Genomic DNA, 23,785 nt, shown 5'->3' on the forward strand with positions numbered 1-23,785 from the left:
ACACTGCTCTGTTTAAACTCAAGTTGGTCACTTAAAGTTTTATTCACTTTAGTTAATTTTCCAACTTCACTTTAGAACAACTCAAAATTCCACAAGTGGGGTGAAGAGAAACAAAGTTTCTGAACACCCCTGTTTGTTTAACAAGCTCCTTTGATAGATTTTAAACCAAAATACCTGTCAAGTCGATACATACATACATTCAAAACATATATTACTTTTGTGAACCTCCTATATATATATATAGATGATGCAAATACAAATTAAGATACCCTGCAAAATAAACACTAAATTTATTATATAAAAATATTTTGATAAACTTATTTGACAATACATTATTGTGTAACTCTCTATTTAGTTGGGAGGAAAGAAATGTATTCTACTAAATGGCTTCATTTAAGAAAGAAAGAGAATTCTGCCTACCATATCCATGATGACAATAAAAACTAAATTCAGAAGAGAAGCTGTAAATGATGTAACAATTTTGGCATTATTTCTCCAAAAGATAGTTTCACTGGAAATCATCAATGTTACAATGATTATGCGATATACAATCACACCAAAAACAGCTCCCATAACGGCGAGCAGCTGTAAATGAAATATTGAAAACAAATATTAGTGTTAATATTATATCAAACAATAAGAAAAAATTACATCTATAGTTTTAGAGGAACAAAATTAATTATTATTCATAATTATGAAAAGATGAAATTCACTGCTTGGATTCTTATTTATCTAATAAAGTTTTCATTTAGTTACTCATAATTTACATAACTTGCCTCTTATCAATTGTACCTGCCATCTTATTTTGTAATTCATCAATTCAAATTCAACAGTGTTGCTTTAAATTTGTAGATGACTGTTCTAAATGATTTATAAATTTTGCTAAAGCTAATTTTTCAATAAATTTTAATGTAAATACAGATTAAACTCATTGTTTTATTGTTGTTATTACTGCTGTATGGTCTCATACATTAAATTATCAAATAAAATTTACTACATTATAATGTTAGCTATTAAAATTAAAATTCTTGTTAAGTTTAAGCTACTAATTCTGCTGTAGCTTTAATACTATACTGATAAAAGAATATTATGAATATAATTATTTACCATCTCATATCCACAGTATTAATTATGAAAACTAGGTATGCATGGGTAGTAAAATTTGGCCAAATACCGGGTCTGGGTACCTGGTCACTAAGCTTTGGCTGGGGCCGGGTGTCAACCGAAACTGGATTCTCCCCTTGTCCCCCCCCCAAAAAAAACAACAACAACAACAACATACACACAAAAATTAGAAACAAAAACAAAATTGATGCTTATTACATTTAGCCAATTAATCACCAACAGAACATTCAAGTTTTACTTTCAACTTTCAATGCCTACCACCAACTTCTCAAACCCTAACCCCTATTGTTCTCAAAACCCCCACCTTCTCCAGAAATCCACTTCTCAAGCCATGCCTGTTATTAACCCCTACTGTTCTCTGAATCCCCGACTTTCAGCAGGTGGTAAGTTTTTGTTGCTCGGAACACGTTTTTTAAACTAAACCAATTATTGACTATAACTTTCAGTACTGTGTTAGTTTCCACAAAGATTGGGGCTTAGATGGCTAACTTTGACACTCGGCCAGAGCCGAGTATTACCAGGTAGCCCAATACCCAGCTGGGCATCCATGCATCCCTAATGAAAACCAACAAAATGCAGTATGCTTACCAAAAGAAATACAATTGAACTGGATCCAACAATGCGACCAACTTTGCTCCAAGAAGGTAAAAATGGTTCAAACATCTAAATGAAAAAGTTATAGCATAATTCAGTTTGTTGTTACTTTTGATTATTTAAACACTAGCAAAATCAGTTATTATAATTTGTATGTCTTATGTAAAAGGTATTAAAACTTATGGTAACATATATAAAGATATTAAATACCACAAATCATAAAAAAATATATGTAAAATGTTAATATTTTAACTAACATAACTTTTAAGTTTTCTACTCTACCCTACTAACTTTAAAGACTTAAATTAACATTTTTTACAATTGCAAAAAATGTTATGACTTTTTTTTTCAGATGCTAAATTTTCAAAGAACAGTTTAATTTTGCTTTAGCAAAAAGCTGCAAATGAGCACTCTGACCATTGTGAGGACTGAACCCTGAATTCTAGTGTTATAAGCCATCTAGCTTATCCTTGAATCATTAGTGGATGCTCATACAAAATAGAAAGTATAGTTTTTTTCATTCAACATAAAAAAATAATTGTAAAATCTTATATAAGTGGTACAGCTACCCTAAAAAGTGGCAATACGCTTATCATGTTTAAAGATAAATCTAGCTTGTGTAAAAACATTCCATCCAAATGAACACAAACTTAGAGTAATAACTTTTCCAAATAACATCCACTGTTTTTTTTTTTTAAATAACACATCCCAAAAATAAGGAATAATTAATTACATCTGAGTTACTTAACCATAGAGACAGGCAAGAAAGCTTAAAGTGGCAGTCCTTTTTATTTTGGAGTTAAAAAACTTTTTTGTTTTTTAATACATGGTATATATAGGTATTCTTAGCTTATTGGAAACATATATGCAGTATGCTTATTGTATTTGACTTTTCTGTATTAACACTGTTTTGCAAACAATTATTGTGAGGATTTGTATATAAACTTGTTTCTCTCTCTCTCTCTTCCTCTGTTATTTAATTTCTGTTTGTTTCTGGGTATTAGTTCAGAGAAAGTAACAATTTGTAATAACATACTAATACATATCCAAACATTATATTTAAAAATGGATATAATTATGAGAACTTATGAGTGAAAGAATGTAACAAGATTTCTCACACTGTATGTGCCCTATCCAGTGATAATGAGCCTTTCACTCAATACAGGCCTCATCTGACCAGGTAGAATACAACAGATATAGTAGTGGTCAAGATACTATTTACTTGTCTTGATCAAATGTTTATAGAAATGGTTAAAGAAATATAAGTTATGTTTCATAATTTTTTACAAGATGTTATTAGCTCTCAAGTACATTGTGGTGACTAGTACAATATGAATTTTGAACTGACTTTCTAGCATCTTTAAGACATAACTCAAACCTAAGGCAGGAAAACTAAGTGGTGAGATTTCAAAATTAGTTAATGGTAATATTGTGTGACAAACAAAATAACTCTCAATACTGGCAGAGAGAAACAATAATAATTTATATTTTCTTTTGACAACAACAAACTCCTTATAATTAAATATTACTTTAAAAGTGAGTTTTATCTTTCTGACAGTTAAAAGACATTGTAAGTAATGTGGTGTGCAATATTTATTTTAAATTATATATACAATCATACGAAGTGAGCTGAATAATCCTAAACTATCAGATATCAATTTCTATCATGCTAATCAATGAAAGCTTATGATTACTTTAAATGTGTGTGGCCTACATATCTGGCCCGAGAGAGAACGTTGACGGTCTCAAAAGAATAATATTATAAAAAATTACCACCCTTATACTTGAATTGAGAGACTACATCATCAGTGTCCAATGGAATAACCCTACCTGTTAAAAAAGTTAAGAAAAAAGGTTTACACAAGAAACTTAAGTTCATCAATCCAAAACTTCAGGTGAAACTGAGATTCTAAGCCAGACCAATCATCTGATATGATCTTTGGTTTAAAAATCTGGAAACAGATTAAGATACAGGTATTGGCACAGCATAGACTCCACAAGATGTCACATGATGTCTTGTTAAATTGTAGCCTAATCATTAACGAGTATGGTCTGCAATTGGTTCCCATATGTTAGTAGGGAGTTATACATATTCAAGTTCATCACCAAAGTGCTCAGTTGGATTGTCATTTTCTTCAAACCAATTCTGGACAATACTAGTACAGCAATTGTTATACTACTTTCTTATCCATAGGATGGTAATGCATTGTGGAAAGGACAAAATGATGACAATGATCAGGCATATTCTGGATGTTACTAATTATTTAAAGTAATCAAAAGATCCAACTCTTGCCTTGAGAATGTTCCTCATATCATTGTACCATCTTTAGCAGCACACTCTATTGAAACAACACAACAGTGATGGGTGAAAAGTGACTCATCAGATTTCATCACATGGTTCCAGTGGTTCAGTGTATTAAGTTTTTACTTTAACCAGCACTAAAATCATGTTTGCATTTGAGATAAGTGGTTTTTAGACTTATTATCAGCTACTATACGTCAGATTTTATAATATCCTTCACAAGGTACATTTAGAAGAATTCAAATTTTGAACAATGTTGAAAACAATGTTCAACTGAGACATCCCCTGATGTCTATTATGCTTTACAAAACTATGTAACAATTTCTTCCCTTTGCCTGTCATCAGTTCTTATCCGCCACAATTTTACTTGTGGCAAAGACATACTTCTCTTTGATTGGCACTGTTAATAGATTCTGATGACAGATTTTTTTAATAGTCAGCCAATAACATGTTTTTGTTTTTTTAACAATGCTTTTGCTAGATGGTCATCCAGTATGATGCTCTTTAGAAGTTAGGAGAGATATTTGCTTTTATTCAGTATCTTGCACATTAATTAAACATGATATGACTGCATCTCTGAGGAGTGTAGGCTCAAGCAGCTACATGAATTATCTATTGATAAGTGTATTTTACATATATAAATAAATAAGTCATTTTAAAATGTGTGTTTGTGAAAGGGTGGTCTTAATAATTGGCCGGTCAGTATAGAGTTCCACAAAAACTATGAATCAAACAATTAAACAGATAAATTGTGAAAGGATGGAAATGGAGATTCTAGTGATATAACCTGTCAGTTTAAATGTAGCATCTGATACAAAAACAATACTACTTAAATAAAGATACAACCAGCACTAAATTAACTTGACCCATTTCCTTTCCTAAGGAGACAATAAAGAAATAAAGAAAGATAATCTACCAGAAGTGTGCAGCATAAAAATAAGGTGAAATATTTGACAAAAAAACTAATAATGATTAAAAAAGCTAGACATACTTTAAAATTCTGTGTACAAAAGGTAAGGTGAAGAAGTATAGTATTAAACACCTGAACAATAGAATGTAAGTAAAACATAACTGTCAAAGAATTAACTTAATAGATATCCTACTAGGCATCTTCAGACAAGTTTGCACTTTTTACTAGTAAAGAAGGGTCTCATGAATAAGAATTATAAAAACATATCACTAAAATAACAAGAAATATTTTGCTACTATTTATTTATGAGTATATGGTTTCTAAGTTTCTCTTAAATAGAGATTTCCACTGCCTTTTCATGATTTAAATTCACTTATCATTAGATAATATTAATCTTTGTTCGGGCCTGGCATGGCCAGGTGGTTAGGGCGCTCGACTCGTAATCTGAGGGTCGCGGTTTCAAATCCCCGTCACACCAAACATGCCAACCTCCACCTTTGCCTAGTCACAAGTCCAGGATGAGAAAGGAGGAGGGTTGGGCGCGGGGCTAGCAACTCCACCCTATAAAAACCAACCTGCTACAAGTAACTGCAACAACACCTTCCGTTGGCGAGGTGTTGTTGCGGCCCTATGCTCCACTGGGAGTTTACAGGAATAAAAAAAATCTTTGTTCCTTGCAGTATATAGGTATACCATGTGTTTATACATTCTTATATTTCAATACAGTATTATCCTAAATTTATCATGTATTCTGTATATGTGCAAGTTTCACATAATACATGGTCAAAAAAGTTGTTAAGTCGATGTTATATTATATATAGCTGCCTTCATTCCTTGTCATTCTACTGAGGTTACACCTGCTCTTAACATAGGAAGCACAGATGTAATGCTGCACATTGTGCAAAAATGTCAATAACTAGTTTCCTACAGTGGTAATTCAGGTGGTATCTCGAGGTTACAGCTTCTTCTATGTCTGAATGAGAATGACTAGTCACATGAACAGCTTTCACAAACTCAATTATTCAGAGACTTAGCACTACTTTGTAATAAATTCTTCTATGACTTCCCGTTATTAAGTGGCCCTGTCACATTGCTCTAAGATTAACTGATTTTTATCTGAATACATCACATCATGCAATTTAAGGTATCCTTTACTGTCAGCCAGATACTAGATCAATATTTCTCTAAAGGCTACTAAACAACAGTTTATACCACATTCTCTTTCTCTGCTCACTTTCTTCACTGACAATGCATGTAGCTGATAGACAGTGAATTGCTAGAGTAATTTCTTTTATGCTAATTTATAGCAAATAAAATTCTGTATCTTGAAAGCTAAGATTTTAAGCACTAATGTGGTGTATTCCTCCTGCCTTGATATAATCAGTTTTTTACTATAGTTCAGGATCTACCTATAATATTTCATTAAAAACATCAGTTGTCAAATACTCTGCTTTAAAAAGGAGATTGTATAGAGATTTTTTTTATACCTGAAAGAAATACATCATATCGCAGTTCATAATGTGTGTGTATATATATGCACATACATACACGCTAAGGTTGTTCTGTTTATTATAACACTTTTTCTGTCTAGGTACTTTTGTGTCATTTACTTAGAATCAGATAAAAGCTAATTTGTTTCATTATATCCTTACAGAATCTCATTTTTGAGTTGTAAGCCACCACTGGTCTGATCTGCTTCATAATCTAAAATATACTAGAACTTTAGTCATTATCCATATCTTAAGTATAATAACTGATATGGCATAAGAAAGATTATTGTAAAATTAGTATAAAAATAGAAGGTTTTTGGTTTATGTCCCAAAATACAGAACCCAATTGGATAGATCATTATGTGCCTGATATTATACAGAAGAACTGAAAGCAGTACTTTATCATTGTAACTTGTGCACATAATACATTTGTAGATTTAAAAAAGGTTTTTCAGTATCATATCACTGTTCAATATGTTATATAAAATAACAGAAACTTATTAGTAAAAATAATTTTTTATAGGCTCTTCATTTTGTAAATTGTAAATGAGTAGCATACTATATACACATACATATATATAAAATTACTTACCATTGTAACAGGGTTTAGTTTGTAGGTGAATACTTTAGCTTCATATTCTGGTCGAACTATTTCCTACAGTTTAAATAGAATATCAAATAACTTCTAAGTTTTGCTTTTTGATAAAGAATACATTGTACTGTGAAAATAGCTTTGTTTTTATATGAAAATAAGCTGTATTGTTGGAAAGTTGAATATACTGTTCTTACTATTTCAAGTATAAAATTACATTTGAAATACATTTATAATAGATGTGTTGACTTTAAAAAATGGAATTGAAATTCAAGAGAGCTGTTGTTTAAAATTATTTCAACATAATTTTAATAACAATGGTGTCTTTAAAAACTACAAAAATCCTTAAACTTAAATACTAAAATTTGAATTCATATTCTGTACAAACAAACTACCTTCATTTGACCCATTATAAAAATATAACATTTATTTCCTAATTAAAACATCTTAGCAATACAAGTATATTATTATAACTAAGAGGTTTGTTACATGAGTATTAGAAATTATATGTTTCATAATTAGATACGTTGAACCTAAGTAAAACATTGAAATAGCTATAAAATACAAGCACAATATTTTCTAAAGAAGAAAATATTATAAACATGGTTTCATAAACTACAAGTCATTTTAATTCAATTTCAAATATGATTACACTGGGCAACAAAAATGTTTTTCTCTGCTACTAGAAAAAAATACAACTTTTTGTGAGTAACTTGATGATGTTGATTCTAAAAATCACGTTGAAACTATTCTTCACTTCTAGTTTTCCAGTTATGATAGATTTTTTCAAAATATTATTATATATATCATGAAAATAATGTTTTCTTTAATACCTATATTTATTCATTGAAAATTGCATTTAAGAACGTATAATCTGCATGCTTTGATAAGTTTCTTTCATGTTCACAGCAAGAGCAACGGGAATCGATGGCTTAGTATTCCCATTATACAATAGAACATCTTTCAGACTAACTTGAGGATGATGTTCAGTTCCTAATTCTTTCATTAGTACATCAACACTTGTACAGAAACACAAAGTATCTTGTTTGCTATAGCAAGAAGTGGGACTTTGATGGTGACTTCAGTAAATTGAAACTGGAGCTAATATATTCCATTGCTGTAAATGAGAGTCAAGTAGTTCTCCATGCTGCATTGATAGAGACAAGTCACAAATCAGATCATTTAGTTATTCTTGTGCATTCAGATGAGGCAGCTTATGTTGAATTGCCACAGGAATTGAATTACTAGATGAAGATGATTTATTGTCTTCTTTGCAGAATAACTCTTCTGTTTCCCAATTTGCTGGTGGATGTGGCACTGGAAGACCATCCCCATGAGGTACTGGTTTAATTGCAGATGCAATATCTGGATACTTAATGTACTGCTTAGTTTTGCCTGAATATCAGAAACGATAGTCATGCTAAAATAACATTCAGTTACATGATCTTTGGGTTCATGCTATATGATGGAACTGCAAATGGCATACTTGCTCTCTTTTTATTCAGCCACTGTGTCAAGCCAGATGTACAAATTGTACAACACAGTTGTGGAGCCCAATTTTTTTCTTGGTCACCAACTTTACACCCAAAATAGTGGTATAAAGCTACTTTTACCTTGAGTGTGATGTTTTTCCTTTGTGAAACTGTAGTGTATTTTCCACAAATGTAGCAGAAACTGTTTGGGTGATTTTTGCACTTTGAGACTTTACTTTAACTGGAGGAGCCAGCATTTCAAATAATTAAAACACATATAAAATAATTTATGTTTATAGAACTAGAGTTTAAATGGTTTTAAAAAACAAAGTTTTGCAGAATTTTATTATATCATGGGTATGATGTGAGGAAGAAGATCGGACTTTGTTTTGATTGTGTGCGGAGTAAGGTAAAGTGACCAACTGAGGGAGTGAGAGCCAACTGAGAGAGAGGCATCTGACTCTGCCCCTTTTATGCTTAGTCAAGGGACTTCTCGAATGTTCTAGCAAACTGAGCATGTGAGGGTTTTGTGATTCTTGGGTGGAGTAGGTGTGCATGGAAATGAAGCAAAAGTGGTGCAATATGCTACAAATATATCAAGAACAAATAGTATATATACATGAAAAATATATTTGGAATTTTACACCAATACAATACAATCAGTGATTAAAGTTATCAAAAATGTATGCCTTTTACTCATTAAACTATCTAAGTAAACTTAATTTCACAGCATAAATCTATTGTACTAAGTTGATTGCATGGCATTTCACATAGTGCTGATAAAATATTGAGATATTATAATAACCCAAAATCTAGAGGTGATGGACAAATTCTGACTACATTTTTGAAGCCAGCACCACCAAAATAACCTGGAATCACTTGAGGTTTCTCCATTAGCAAATTTTCTGTTGTCTAGTGTTACTATTTATTCATCTGACATTCAACAAATAAAGTTAATTCCATTAAATAACTAAAATGTAATATATTTTTCAATCCTTTATTGATTTTGTAATATATATTTATTAATTGAAATTTCCTATTCTAAGTAAAGGGAAACAAGACAGTAAGTTTGTTTTAACGTGATGCACTAAGAAGCCATTGCATTCAACATGAAATAAATCAAACATACAGAATTTCAAAAGCATCTGTAAATGCTAGGTACTTAAGAAGGACTTTATTATGTGAATTTTCTGTTAATGGTTCCAGTCATAAGCTGAGATGCAACTGAAAATAATAATTTGTGTTCAACTACAGTGAATGCCCTGTGATGTGTTGATGACATACACAGACTTTGCAAGTTTATAAAGCATGGCTAAAACTGAGAAAAGTAATTTAGAATTAAGCAGAGAAGAAAGGGAATAACATACTGTTATATACAATAAAAAGAAAACTGAACAGTGTAATGCTTAAAGCATATTAGAGTTTTGATGCAACTGGGACTTGAGAAACTAACAGTAAACGGTAAAATTATATTACTCTAGGAATTTTGAATCAGTATCAGTAAAACCAAAGAATAAGATTAAAATGCCCCTGGCTTTGAATTACAGCATGATAATTATACAAAAGATACCCACCTACCAAATGTTCCGATATTAATCAATGGAAAATTTGTGGCACCAGTTACAAGGTTGTGTAATGTTACAAAAGAAAAGTCAAATACCTTATGACAACTAAGTAGAATATTTTACACCAAAAATGGCAAGAAATACCAGTTAAAAACCTCACAAAAATGATGTTTTCATACAGTTAAAGACAGAAAAGATATTAATAAATTAAATATTGATTATTATACTTGTGTTCTAAAAATGAGCATTTCATGCTTAATACTAATTGTATATAACACTTGTAAACCAAAATTTTTTTTAGTAACATTGCATGGAAACTTGAATATTGATACTGTATCTTGGATTCAAACTTTTTACCAGTACTATAGATATACATAAATATTTGCAATAACTTAAGAAAAATCTGAGAAATATATGAACACACATGTTATGTCCAAACACAGGCAGTAAACACTTACAAGAGTGTGTTCAACACCTGAGAGATTCCACTCCCATGCAGTTTGTGCCTGTTTTCTTTTCCATAATGCAATAAATATGGAAGCTGTTGAAAAATAATAACAACATGATAACATGAAATTATTAACATTTTTGAAGATATTTATATCAATAATATCTTTGCAACCTTTCTTGCAAATTTCTCAATCAAATGATACAAATCTCAAAACATTAGAAAGGCTTTTGTCTGAGGAGTCCAGATTGCGTATTGGCTTTTCAATTCAGGATCACCTTACCTGTATTTTTTGCTTAGTCTAACTTTTCAGTGCAATGAGTATGGTACACAATGGCACAATGTCATTGTCATCATGTGACAACAGTCTTCGATTTCAACTTTAGTTTTGTTATTTGCAAAGTATCTCACATTAACACTTAATCCACATGTAACTTCTTTTAAAAAAATGAACATTACAGTAAATAAAATTTCTATGGACTCTCTCGACTTATTTAGGTCTAAAATAAGTGCTTGCAGTTCATTCAGAATTATATGGTTATCACTTTGTGAACATGCATTGAGACATTTCTGCATATTCAGCTAAGTTTTTTTTCATTACAACTTTACATTTACTTTACTTTGCAATAATTTAGCTTCGGTTCATTTCATAGATTGCTATAAACAACTTTTAGTTACTTTTTTCTTTACTACAGGTTTTATTCTTTGTTTTTGTGAGTTTCTTTGTTTCAACTTGTAAAACTGTGTCATATACTGAATACTCATAATTGTTTCATACTCTGTACACTATTACAAATACCATTACTTTACTGTTTATATTATGTGTAATTTTATTAAATAAAGTTACATACGTGTAATTTCATTAAAGAAAGTTATGTCTAGATGAGTTGTTTGTCTGTCTGACTGCATAAAATTTTTTCAAACAGACCAGGATTTATCAATCTAACACATAATGTCTGCAAAAAAGTGTAGCTTAAATGGCATGTGTGAAAATGATAGAATATGGAAAATTCAAGTGAAGGGCATTATAACTATTAGCTTAGCATGGTGAGAGTGAACACTATCATTAATTAAGTACAGTTTAAACTAATTGTACTAGAAAAGGGCCTTAGGATGTGATCCTTTTAAACTGTGGCGCTAATGGTACCATTCTACCAATCCTTATTCCTGCTGTGAGATAGCATTTTCTACTCTTATTTTTGTTATGGTTTTCTTTAACATTCATTTATTATTCCTTCTATCATTTAGTTCAACTATGAAACTTTCCTTTATCTTGAAAACGAGTTAGTTCACGAGATATAGTTAGAAAACATTATTGCTAATTATTGCTTGATATTGTTCTTGATAGTGAGAAGTGTTTTAATTTTGAAACATTGTGTTATTCTCTGGTGAATTAGGTTTGTTTATTCTTCTGGTTCATTTTCCTAATTCCTTTCATATTTATTGAAATTTTTCACATTGAGATTTCTGTTGTATTGTTTATTAACATTTGTATCTATTCCTGGACAGGCATGGGTTCACTAATTGTTCTTTGTAAGTGATAAAATTTGTATTTTAGTTGTTAGAAAGTTTTTTTTATATTTCTGTTATATTTAATTAATTATTTTTGTTTGACCCTAGTTGTAGCAGTGTTTTGTTTAGTTCATTACACTTCCCAAACCATACTTCCACCCTATCATATGCATCACAAATCTATTTGAAAATGGGGCAAAACTGGTTCCAGATTCTTTCCAAATAAATGTACACCTGTTAATAGCTACAGGGTGAAGTGCAACTGATTTTAATGAATTATGACAAACCACAGTTGGTGAACAGTGATTATCTGCTTATAATGTGTGTGATGATCTGCCTTCTTTGAGTATCTGAGCAACTGCATCATTAACTTTGAAGCAGTTTAATATCATACTGACAACTCTTTGAGATACTAGACAATCTGCAACAGTCTGCTATGATTATGTAACTTTTATTCAATCTGATCACTTTTTACATAACTGAAAATGTAATATTCCAAGGATAAACAAAATCACAAGTACCTTCACAATAACTGGAGATTTTAGACTTAACAATCAAAAGGACTATAAGTGATGTGCTGCAGGTGGAATGGGAGAGATTATATACAGTGTGAGGTTGACTGAAAAAAAGAAGAAACTGAAGACTGGCATATAGAACAAGTGTTTGACTGTTGTTTTCTTGAGTTTAAGATTAGAATAAAAAGAACTGAATAAAACTGTATTTAGAACCCAAAGAGACTGAAGAAACTGCATTTAACAAAATAGAAATTAAAGCCTGCAATTACAAACATAAGATTATTGGTAGTGAATTACCTGTTGCAAGTGGAATGAGAAAGATAAGATACTGAAAGACCACAATATCTTCACTATAAAACTTACACCTCACCCACATTAAACATAATTTTACCTACAGTCAAGCACTCTGAATCAAAAAATTTGTATCTCTGACATAGATTACAGAAAACACCAAGAATGTAAAACAAACCATGTTACAAAAAGGCTATAAAGATATTGAAATTGACAGGTATATTGAGAAAAAGTTAACAACACCCATTGAAAACCCATCCTTAAACAGTATAATACAAAAGTATCAAACACAATTCTTTATGTTAGTACCTATCACTTTAAACTCAGAAATGTTTCATTTATTCTTTAAAAAACAAAAAAATTCCATTTACTTCAGGTGAATGATCACCTAAGATGCAGTTTTCCTGAATTTTCCATTGTCTACTACCAGAAGCAGAAATGTTAAAGATATCTTTATTCAAGCAAAAGTGAATTACAAACCACCATAGAATGGTTGACATCTGTGCAATAAAGCATGTTGTCTAACTTACAAATTCAAAAAAAACTTCTAACTCTTTTTCTGACAAATATGACCAAAATAATTTAAAAATTATTAAAGAAATTACTTGAACAACACCATTTACCTCATACAGTGTAAAAAATGCAATCACCAATATGTAGGACAAACCAAAATGACTCTTAGAGAGCATTTAAACAACCATAAATCTTCTATTAACACCACAAAAGACCTTCCTGTTGTCCAACACTTCAACCAACCTAGTCGTTCTATTAATGTGATTCTGATAGGTATTAAAACTGGTTTCAAAACTACAGCTGATAAAGAAATGAAAGAAGCCTATTGGATCAGTATTTTAAATATCATTCAACCTCATGGAATAAACCTAGATCCTGGGATTAGTGATCTCTGACCATTAATTAGTTCCATCTTTACTTTTAACCCTAATCTTTCATAATACTTATTATTTATTTACAATAATTTTCATATTTATTTTATATTTTTTAATCCTTCCATTTAACATCTTGGTAACAGACTTTCATACCATATCTTTATCTTAGTTTCCTTTTTAAGTTAAACTTTTTTAAACAAAACTTTTCTAACCTCTATATCTAACTTTTTCACTTCCTGTTGTCTTGCAAAATTAAAATTAGTCACACCTGCAACATTTCTTTCAAAGCTATTCAAAAGATTGTCATGATAGTCTACCTTGCATAACCATAACATCACTCCACTTTTTTTGACACTTTATTTAACTTAGATATTTTAATCTTGGTCCTGATGAAAAAAGGTCCGCCTTTAAAAGCACTCAGATTATAGAATTTCCTTTTCTTTTGGTCTTGAAAAAACCCAGAAAAATTAACAGCAAAAGAAATAGTTAAAAGATAGAAACATAAAAAAGTCATAGTCTTCCAAGTCAGAAATAAATTTATCAGAAAATGCCAAAACTGCATTTACATTTCATCTCCCCTTTGGTAACTGACCAATCAGAAAATTCGATCTACATATCTGAAAACATTTCTGACCCATATGACAGTTGTACAGCTTATGATGAGTGGTGAAAGTGCTTCACAACTACCATGACTGCAAGGGATTTCTTCTTCTCACAGCAACTTCCTCCAGTAGGCATTAGCATTCAGATTGTGTTTTTGGATTGTCACATATACTAAAATATCATGCCCAGGTTTTCAACCATCTCTTGAAATATGTGCCTAAACACAAAAATGTTGTCAATGAAGTCAAGACACTATTCTTAATGAAAGCAAGATAATGTGAGTGCCATTATTTTCAGGAAAATAGATGGTGCGTTACAGAGGCCAAATGGTAAGACATAAAACTCATACTACACTTCTTGAATGTTTAAAGTAGTCTTGACTTTGCTTTCATTGTCTTGTTGTACTTGGAATTAATCAGAAGAAATAGTTTGTGAATTAAACTAGTGGGATCTTTCCAACAAGCAAGATAGTCATCTGTACATGGTGATGCACCTTATAGTATTCACCTGTCTGTAATCAGAAGGAATCTTGGCATACCTCATTTTTGTTCTTTCTAATAATTACTTGCCGAAGGTTGAGTAATTCTGTTCTTTAGAATTCAGTCTATCAAAGTACTATCTATATCTGTGATGCTTCAGTGATGCTTATGTGGCAGTTGCTTTACAGGACACTCATCTCTGGTATCTATATGATACTGAATGATATTTGTTCTTCCCAGCTAGCTGCCTTTTCCAGTGAGTAACTTTGTGTTTTCTTTGCTGGTTTAGATTGCGTGAACAATCTTCAATGAGCAAAGCAAACATACAGACATCTGTTGATGTGGTGTGGCTGAAGTAACCCTAGTTGAAAAGCTAGTTTTGGTCAATTTTCCTTCATGCATTGTACCAATGATCATTCTAGTCAGTATCTCTATTGCTTGCTTACCATAATTACAAACCATAACTGGAACACATCTTGAATTTGGATAAATAACCATCTAAGCAAGCAGGGATTCATTCTGTATAAAAAAACAAAACAATATGTTTGAGGTGTTACTTCAACCACAACATAAGTTGGTGGTGCAACTTCTGACCATGTTCACTTTTGTACTAGATGGAATCATATTTTCATCATCTACATAAAGCTGTGTAGTCCACTGCTTTTATGTATACTTTAGTCAACATTTTATCATTTCACCACAGAACTGCAGCTCGTGTAGTGCATGAGTCATAATTGTAACAACAGTAGCACATAACTTTTTAGGACATCAAACTGCATGAGCACAAAGGTCTTGGTAATGCAGGTCATGAACACTTTTCCTCTTATCATAATGAATACTTCACACAGTGAAAGTGATAATATCCATGCAGCCAGGAGGCAAGTAAGGTTAGTAAACACTGTCCACCCATTGTAGTTCATCTCTATCTGTTTTTAAGAAATCCATTCAGTGTAGAGATTTAGTGACATTAGACTGTATCTTGCTTTACAAATGGTTCCAGAGTCACAGCATAACACAGTTTGTTACCTTTTCTCAGCAACTTTCTACCATCGTTCATAGGCTTAGGTGATTAGCATAAGAATAGCAGACATAAACAGTGATTATGGATGGACCAGATTGCAGTTCAGTTTCCTTGGTGGGCAGACAGAGTGGGACATTCTGAAATAACTGTTTACGAACTAGATAGCACTCAGCTCTCAACAAAGGACTCCTCCAAATCAATCAGTGGTCTTCAAATCTCACCCTAAGATCAGTTTTGCTCTTCTCCTCCCTGTCACAGGTCTTACCAAATCATAGAGGCATCAATCATTTTGACAGTATCTTACAAGAAGCACAAGAGAGAAATAATTAGGGGAAATTGAGCCCAATCCAATACTACTTTCACAATAAATGGATCCTGGATGATGGCATCAAAATTATTGTCTCAATTGTGTAAGCCATGTTATTTCAGAAATTTACCTACTTTTTTGCAATAACTAGAAATTTGTAGACCTTGTATATGGAAGGACAGGTGTATTGATTTGATGTAGTTGGAATGACACAGACATAATACAGTTTGAAGTTCATATAAAACAAATACTTTATTGACTAAGAAGACGAAAATGTTCAATTGTACAATCAGCTAATCTAACTAATGCTGAATAAAACTGTACTTAGACTGTAAAGGAAGAAAATACATTGTATATACTAAAAGAGTAATGAAAACACAGTGTAGTTCTAAATAAACATAATACTTGTACTTAATTACATGAAGAAATATTAATATATGATTAGCAGAAGCAAAGGTTCAACGAATAAAAATATGGATGAGGCACTTAAGTCAGAAACAAACAAGATGAAAATCTAAAAACTACATTTGCAATTAATCTTCCCATGTAGCTGACAAATAGGATAATTAGATCACAATTATCTGAAAATATATTTGCTCCATATGATAGTTGTAGAGCAGTCCCTTAAACACAAGGCAAAATAGGACACACTAGAACTATACCAAGAAACAGCAGATAGTTTCCACAAATGAACCCTGCTATAGAAAGTAATCTTTAGATCTGAATTAGCACAATACCTTGACCAAATATTTAGAATGTTTTAAACTAGAACTTTAAAGGTTTAAAGTTACTTTGAAAATATTAAATACAACTTAGAAAAGTGATATGTATGATATTTGTGTACCACAAAACATTGAAATGTGTACTTTGAAGTCTATTTATGATCCTGAAGAATTTGGAGCATTTAAATCGTCATTCAAATTGTCAAAACTGTTAACTACTATATATGGCATTTACTAACTGATCAATCATTTGCATTTCACATCACATGACTGATTGTCAGATGCTTGATTTGAATAATAATGAATTGTAGAGATTGACTGATATTATTTCATAACAATGTTTTTGCATTGTCATATGTATAAAGTTACAAATTTTGAGCCCTTTAACTGTCAATACTGACAAGCAAAACTAATTTACTTTTTGTTTGTTTGCTTATGTTAATGTTGTTAAGGGTATCTGCTGTCATCCATAATTTTGAAATACTGACCACAGAAAAGGCAACCAGTTCTACCAATAAATAATTGGATTGACTGTCACATCATAATGCTACCACAGCTGAAAGAATGATAATTTTAGTGCCAGGTTTTGATCCCATTACCTACAGATTGTGAGTTGAGTGCCACAGCCACCATGCCATGCCAGCCAAAAACTGATTTAAGTTAACATGATTATATAAACTGCTATGCTATGTACTATGCTCTTTTTTTAAGGACTGATGATGGTTTTATTTAATTAACTACATTAAAGATTTCTTTAAACATATAATTTTAAGCAATGAAATACATCAATGACAAATATGAATTATTCAAAGAAAAAAACACACCACTTTCTTTTCCAATACTAAAACAAACAATTTTCAAGGCTACAATACTTCAATTTCCACATAAGATTTGAATGAATTTAAATGTCATATCAAGGAAAATCAGGACTTACCCCAGAAAGACATAAGTACAGCAAAGCTAACTGTGGCTGGGTTGTCAAAGGCATGTGTGATCTAAGTAAAATATTACAATATATTTTGAATGAATGAGCAAACCTACATAAATATAACTTCATATAGTTTAGGCCATATCACTAGAAATAAATGACTTTCAATGTGATCCTAAAATATATTTATGAGGTGCCATTTATAAAAATTAAAAAAATAGAATACTGGCTTCAGATCTTCATCATCAATTCATTAGTGTGACTTGTATATGATAGAATAACTTATTTACAAAAGGTTGTTTCGATTCTTATGTTAACAAAATATTTTCTGTGAATTTCAAATGTCTGAGTTTTGTTAGTACTGAATGTAAGTGAAAATATATCTTTATAACCTTCATATTGAAATTTACCTATGTTTCCTTTCAGCATTACTCTCTTTATGCAGAATCTATTCATGAATATGAAATTCTCCAATTAATCTTTGAGAACATAGGACACAACATATGTTGTAATGGTACGTGTGCAGGGTATGTAAGTTATGTAGTTACATATAGCTAATTACAAAGAATACAATCCACTGTGCATGAACATTAGAACCCCTTAAAAATTGTAGCAAGTCTAAAGCATTGAAAAAAAGTCAGCCACAGGAGTAACAGATTTCACACTTTTTATGATTATCCTTGTCCCCCCACATAGTGCCACCACTGGGCAGGATTAATAACAATTCCTGTTTCATTGTACAATTTGATCATGCTGGCAAAGATTGGTTGCATCTTGCTTTTGATTTCAGCTTTTCTAGAGCCTCTGCTTATACCTGAATGTTGTCATTGTCTGGTTAGGCTGTCAAGGCAAGTTAGATCCATAGTGTAGATGTTGAAGAGGACTGACAATAATGATGATTCTTGAGATAGAACAGTGTTTATGTGGTCCAATCTGACTGCCTGCTTCTATGTTTCATGATGCATCTTCTGGTAGCTAGTGGGGCTACAACCCATCTTACACAAATCACGATGCTTATTCTGAGCATTTTGTCAGCAAGAATGGACAGCTGGACTATTGTAGGAATCTTCCAGATTTTAAGCTAATGCCTTGGTATTACAACCAGCTTCAAAGCCTTCATGGGTTTCAGCTGTGAATTGAGCAATATTGATCCAAGTTTCTCTTTCACTGCAATGTCCACTCAATAATGATGGTAATAATGGTTCAGTTTGATAGGCAAGCCTTCTAGTTACAGCTTTATCTGGAATACTTCCAATAATATTTTGTAGAATGATTATTTGATGGCCTTTAAGATAAGAGTGATCCTTCATGGTTTTGAGTAAGGATTCGGTAATTGCATCGGTCCATATTCCAGGGATGTTATCTATTGCCCAGCAATAATGATACTCCAACACTAACTTCATCATGTTCAGTTCTGTGTGGTTCTAGAAGGTGGAGATGCTTTTACCAATTGGACCTGGAGCTGCATCTTTAGATCTGTTAACGGTTTTATGTTAACATTCTTAACCATCACTTCTGCTCATCATGTATGTTATTCTCAATTTGCTTCTAAATATAGTTTATTTTCATTTAAATATGATTTTTTTCATTTACTTTACATTTCAAATAGTTTATCTATTTATTCCACAATCATCAATGTAACAGTTCATGTGCCAATCAGCCATTTTTATATATTTGTTCTCAACTAATAAAATTTATTTTCATTCAACTTAACACTGTACCAAATCGCTACACCTGTTCTTCCATATACTAGGCCCTTTAATTTCCAGATATTGCAAAAATCAGGTAACTGTGTTGAAGGTTTCTCCATGGTTTACCACAAGAGTAAGCAAAAACCAAGCAAAATAAATATGACAAACCACGACCCATTAATAGCAATATGTTAGGAGGTTCAGCCCTGTGCTGTAAACAACAGTTAACATTGTAGCTTAATGGTGATTGCATAGTTCAATGGGTTGAAATTATTTTAACTAATTTTCCAAAAATAGGGTGTTGAAATTAATCGATGAGAAACAAAAATTTCATCTGTGCTTTAAGTGTTTCTATTAATAATACATGATCTGTCATTAAAGGAATTGCCTGCAATAAGCAGGAAATAACATGCAAGGTGTAAATATAGTTTTATGGAAAAACAAATTCTAAACTAATGTGAATAGAGTAATCACACATGAATGTGCAATAGTAAAATACACTACGATTTTGAATGATGATTTTCATATATTTAGCATGTTTATACTTTTTAAATATGTTTTCACAAACAACAACACAACAAACTAAAATGTTTATATCTGAGTATCAATTTTAAATTATATTATGATACAACAACATTTCTTCCCACAATTTAATAAAATCAAAGACTCTATATATAGATAAATGTGGAATAATAAAACTGTTGTAGTTATTGTTACTATTTTTTAAATACTTATAAAAGATTAGAAAACTAAATCAAAAAATATTTATTCATAGATGACAAGAGAAGATAATCATGTGACACTGTACCATGTGGTGCAGTACTAGAAATCACCATTTTTTGCTGATAAAAAACACTTAGAAAAAAATTTTCCAGCAATGTTTGTTGACTTCTTAGATTTATAATTATTTTATATTTAGTGTTTTGTTTTTAATTTCGATGATAATCTTTAACTGTTTATGAGTACTTCGAGCTAGATAATCATTATTAATTCAAGTAACCCACTAAAGCAGTATTTTTCTTAACTAGAATGGCATACCACATAATTATGGATTAGATCCTCTTATAATTTCTTGACTTGCTCTTGTAAAGCTAAAAAAATTGTGAAATACTGGTAACAAAAGACAAATTGTATTACAAAATATGGACTAATGATCATTCTGAATTATACAGTATATTAAAGTTTTTACCTTAATTTGACAATTCCTGATGTGTTGCAATATTTTGTATTTCATGTAAACTGTTTGAGCTAAAAACTCATGAAATTATTAATTTATACGATACATTAAAACTGTTCCTTTTGTAATTAGCCTGCTATACTTAAGGACATATTATGTACATGATATATAGCATTTTGCATCATATACTAAGCAGCATGAAGATGTATTTAAAATGAAAAAAAAAATTTAAGCTAATATCTCAACTCCAAAACATACAACTGAAATCTTACCATAGAATAAATACACATATCTTTCAGATGCCAAAAACCACAATGTTTGTTACAAAGTGGGCACATAATAATGTTCCCACTGATTTTCTCATCACAAATCTCTTGGCTGAAAAAACAAAAATGATAAGCAAAATAAACAGTAACTGGAATACAAAATTTACATTTCTACAGTATAATGTGTTTAAATTATCTGAGTCATAACCTTCTGTGTGACATAAAAATAGGAATTAAGATTTTTATCTGTAAAGATATGAGAAAGACTAGCACATTGTGCCACATTTCTCATGATTACAATTATAAATAAAACAAGATAAAACTTTCAGGTAAATTTGATTCATATAAGAACAACTTTACTGCAAAAATTAAATAGTGTAGTAGTATTTTGGATCACTAACACATCTCTCCATTATTGATGGTAAGCCATGCAAATGACGTTTAACATCATCCAACTGCTCTGTTGATATTCTAATGTATGAAAAACTAATTTTACTTGATAAATATATCTTTTATACCACTTTTCAATGAGTTGAATCAAATCAATATGAAGATATACTGGTGGGTATTTATATTTCAATGTATTATTCCATCTCAAGTTAACTTTCAAGTGTATAAAATATCATTATACATCATAACATAATTTATTTTGCATTTTCCTTATTGATCTTTAACATGGTTGGTTGTTTTGAATTTCGTGCAAAGCTACACAAGAGCTATCTGCACTAGCCGTCCCTAATTTAGCAGTGTAAGACTAGAGAAAAGGCAGCTAGTCATCACCACCCACCGCCAACTTGTGGGCTACTCTTTTACCAACAAATAGTGGGATTGACCTTCACATTATCATGCCCCCATGGCTGAAAGGGCGAGCATATTTAGTGTGATGGTTATTCAGACCCATGACCCACAGATTGCGAGTCGAGTGCCATAACCACCTGGCCATGCCAGGTCACTTTAATTAACACAGTAGCTTACACTGATTTTGATGTTTTGATGGTGGAAAAGCCATAGAGCATTGTCAATATTCCAAAAACTGCTGCTGGAATCAACATAGTTGTGTAAAACCCAAGCCACGTAAAGTAAAATGCAGTCTTTTCTCCAAAATATCGCCTGCAAATGAAATAAAATGATATGAAAAGTACTTCAATCAATAATTATTAGTAAATAAATGCAATAATTAGACTCAAATATATATGTTTTTGTAAAAAAAGAAAAGGCTATCATTACAATTTACTTTTTACCACTTACATAATAAGATCTTAGAGGAGTTATTACAAATTTAATTCCAAGAGGAATCAAAATAGATCTAATTATTTTGTATTTGAATCATGCAAGAACAACAAATAATAGCAGATATAAATACCTAATTGTATTTCACGAAATTAACCTCTTTAAATTTCTCAAACTGGTTTGGTTTTAAAAAGCAAAATTTGCTTATTTTTACCAAAATAATTTAAAAGGTATAATATTAACTACAGATCTGTTAATTCATAGGAGGTGTTTGAAACTGCTGTAATACTTAATTTAAGATATACAGCTTCTGAGGCAAAAAAAGAAATCTGAAAGGATCATCATGACCCAAAAAGATTTTGTAAAATTTTTTGTCATGTCACTACATAACTATTCAACAAAAATGGATTATGAATACTTAATTAACTAAATGGATTTTTGTATCGTGTAAGACAAATTTCCTACACAAAAACACATCCTCATTATTATATTGCTCTAGCTATAAAACTAGGTTTTTAATGAATGAAAAGAGTGCCAAACAACAATTTAGTGTCACTGATATCCTAGATTTATCAAGGCCTAAATTCATTTTAGTTTATGTACTTCAACAAAATAATATCAATGTATAATTTTCAACTCTACAGTCAGTTTGCTAGAGAGAACAAGAACTCAACTTGGTAAGGTATGCAAGTGTTAGACTAGCTATATCTAAGTCATGAAATGAAGGTTTATTTAACATCTGTAATATGCAAATACTACATATCTCACTTTCCCATTGTATATCTTTTGTGCATTGACAAAGCTTTTAAATTTTTTCTAATGTCCTCATTTGGAGCATGCTAAATCTGGTTGAAGCCATGTATTAGATTCAGTGTGAGGTGTTACTTTCTGTAGCTAGTCAAGTCAAGGAACTTATCTACTGTTTTATTAGATAGCAATATTGTGTCCTGATTTACCATATATGTAGGAATGATTTCCAAATGTTATATGAAGCAGAGGTACTTTTTGATTCTTGCAATTTTATTTGTGTTTGATGAGGTACAGAGAGAGAATGTGTATTGTGAGAGAAGTTTTGAAAGGATCAAGACCTGCTGTAAAATGCTTTATTTTCATGAAAGTTTTTGTGTATGCCTGTGGTATTTCTATGTTAAACTGATTTCCTCAAAGAGTATAAGGTGATCTATGTAATAGAAGGATCACAGAATAAATCATGAAGTAATGATGAATTTAGCTAAAAATAAATGAGTTTGAGCAAAGAAATGAAATGATTGACATTGATGTGTAACACATAATGAAAACACTTGTTAATAATTTAAAGATTGGTATAGGTAAATCCAACATTTCCCTTTAAGTGAGAAATGTTAGATTTAAACATTCGTGTTCTGGATCTAGATAGATTTGGCTAAAGTAAATACATCCCAAAGGAAGGAAGGCAGTATACTAATCAAGTCACAAATCCAGTGAAAGGTGACTGTCCAGTGTCCAGAAGCAAGTACACACACACTGTGTTTTGCTAGCACTACCCATGTTATTTATCAGTTCCATTAAAGCATATGGGGAAACTGTAATATCAAGATATTATCTGGTCTACCACTGAAGGACACTGGCTGCCAACATTCTTGCACATCATGCAGCATTACAGCTATTCTTAACATAGG

General features: G+C 31.2%; 1 protein-coding gene across 1 annotated transcript in view; it reads right to left on the reverse strand.

Moving 5' to 3' along the window:
• LOC111086283 (anoctamin-4-like) overlaps positions 1-23,785 on the reverse strand; it is a 44,371-nt gene that overhangs the window by 3,907 nt on the left and 16,679 nt on the right. Inside the window, exons 4-10 of the mRNA XM_022388585.1 lie at positions 21,873-22,007; positions 20,904-21,009; positions 17,770-17,830; positions 10,509-10,591; positions 7,014-7,076; positions 1,714-1,788; positions 421-585 (exon numbers count right to left, since the gene is read on the reverse strand). Coding sequence (XP_022244293.1) covers positions 421-585; positions 1,714-1,788; positions 7,014-7,076; positions 10,509-10,591; positions 17,770-17,830; positions 20,904-21,009; positions 21,873-22,007 — 688 coding nt within the window. The remainder of the gene's footprint in view (positions 1-420; positions 586-1,713; positions 1,789-7,013; positions 7,077-10,508; positions 10,592-17,769; positions 17,831-20,903; positions 21,010-21,872; positions 22,008-23,785) is intronic.

Source organism: Limulus polyphemus, unplaced genomic scaffold, assembly GCF_000517525.1.
Source record: "Limulus polyphemus unplaced genomic scaffold, Limulus_polyphemus-2.1.2 Scaffold38, whole genome shotgun sequence".
Taxonomy (NCBI): Eukaryota; Metazoa; Arthropoda; class Merostomata; order Xiphosura; family Limulidae; genus Limulus; species Limulus polyphemus.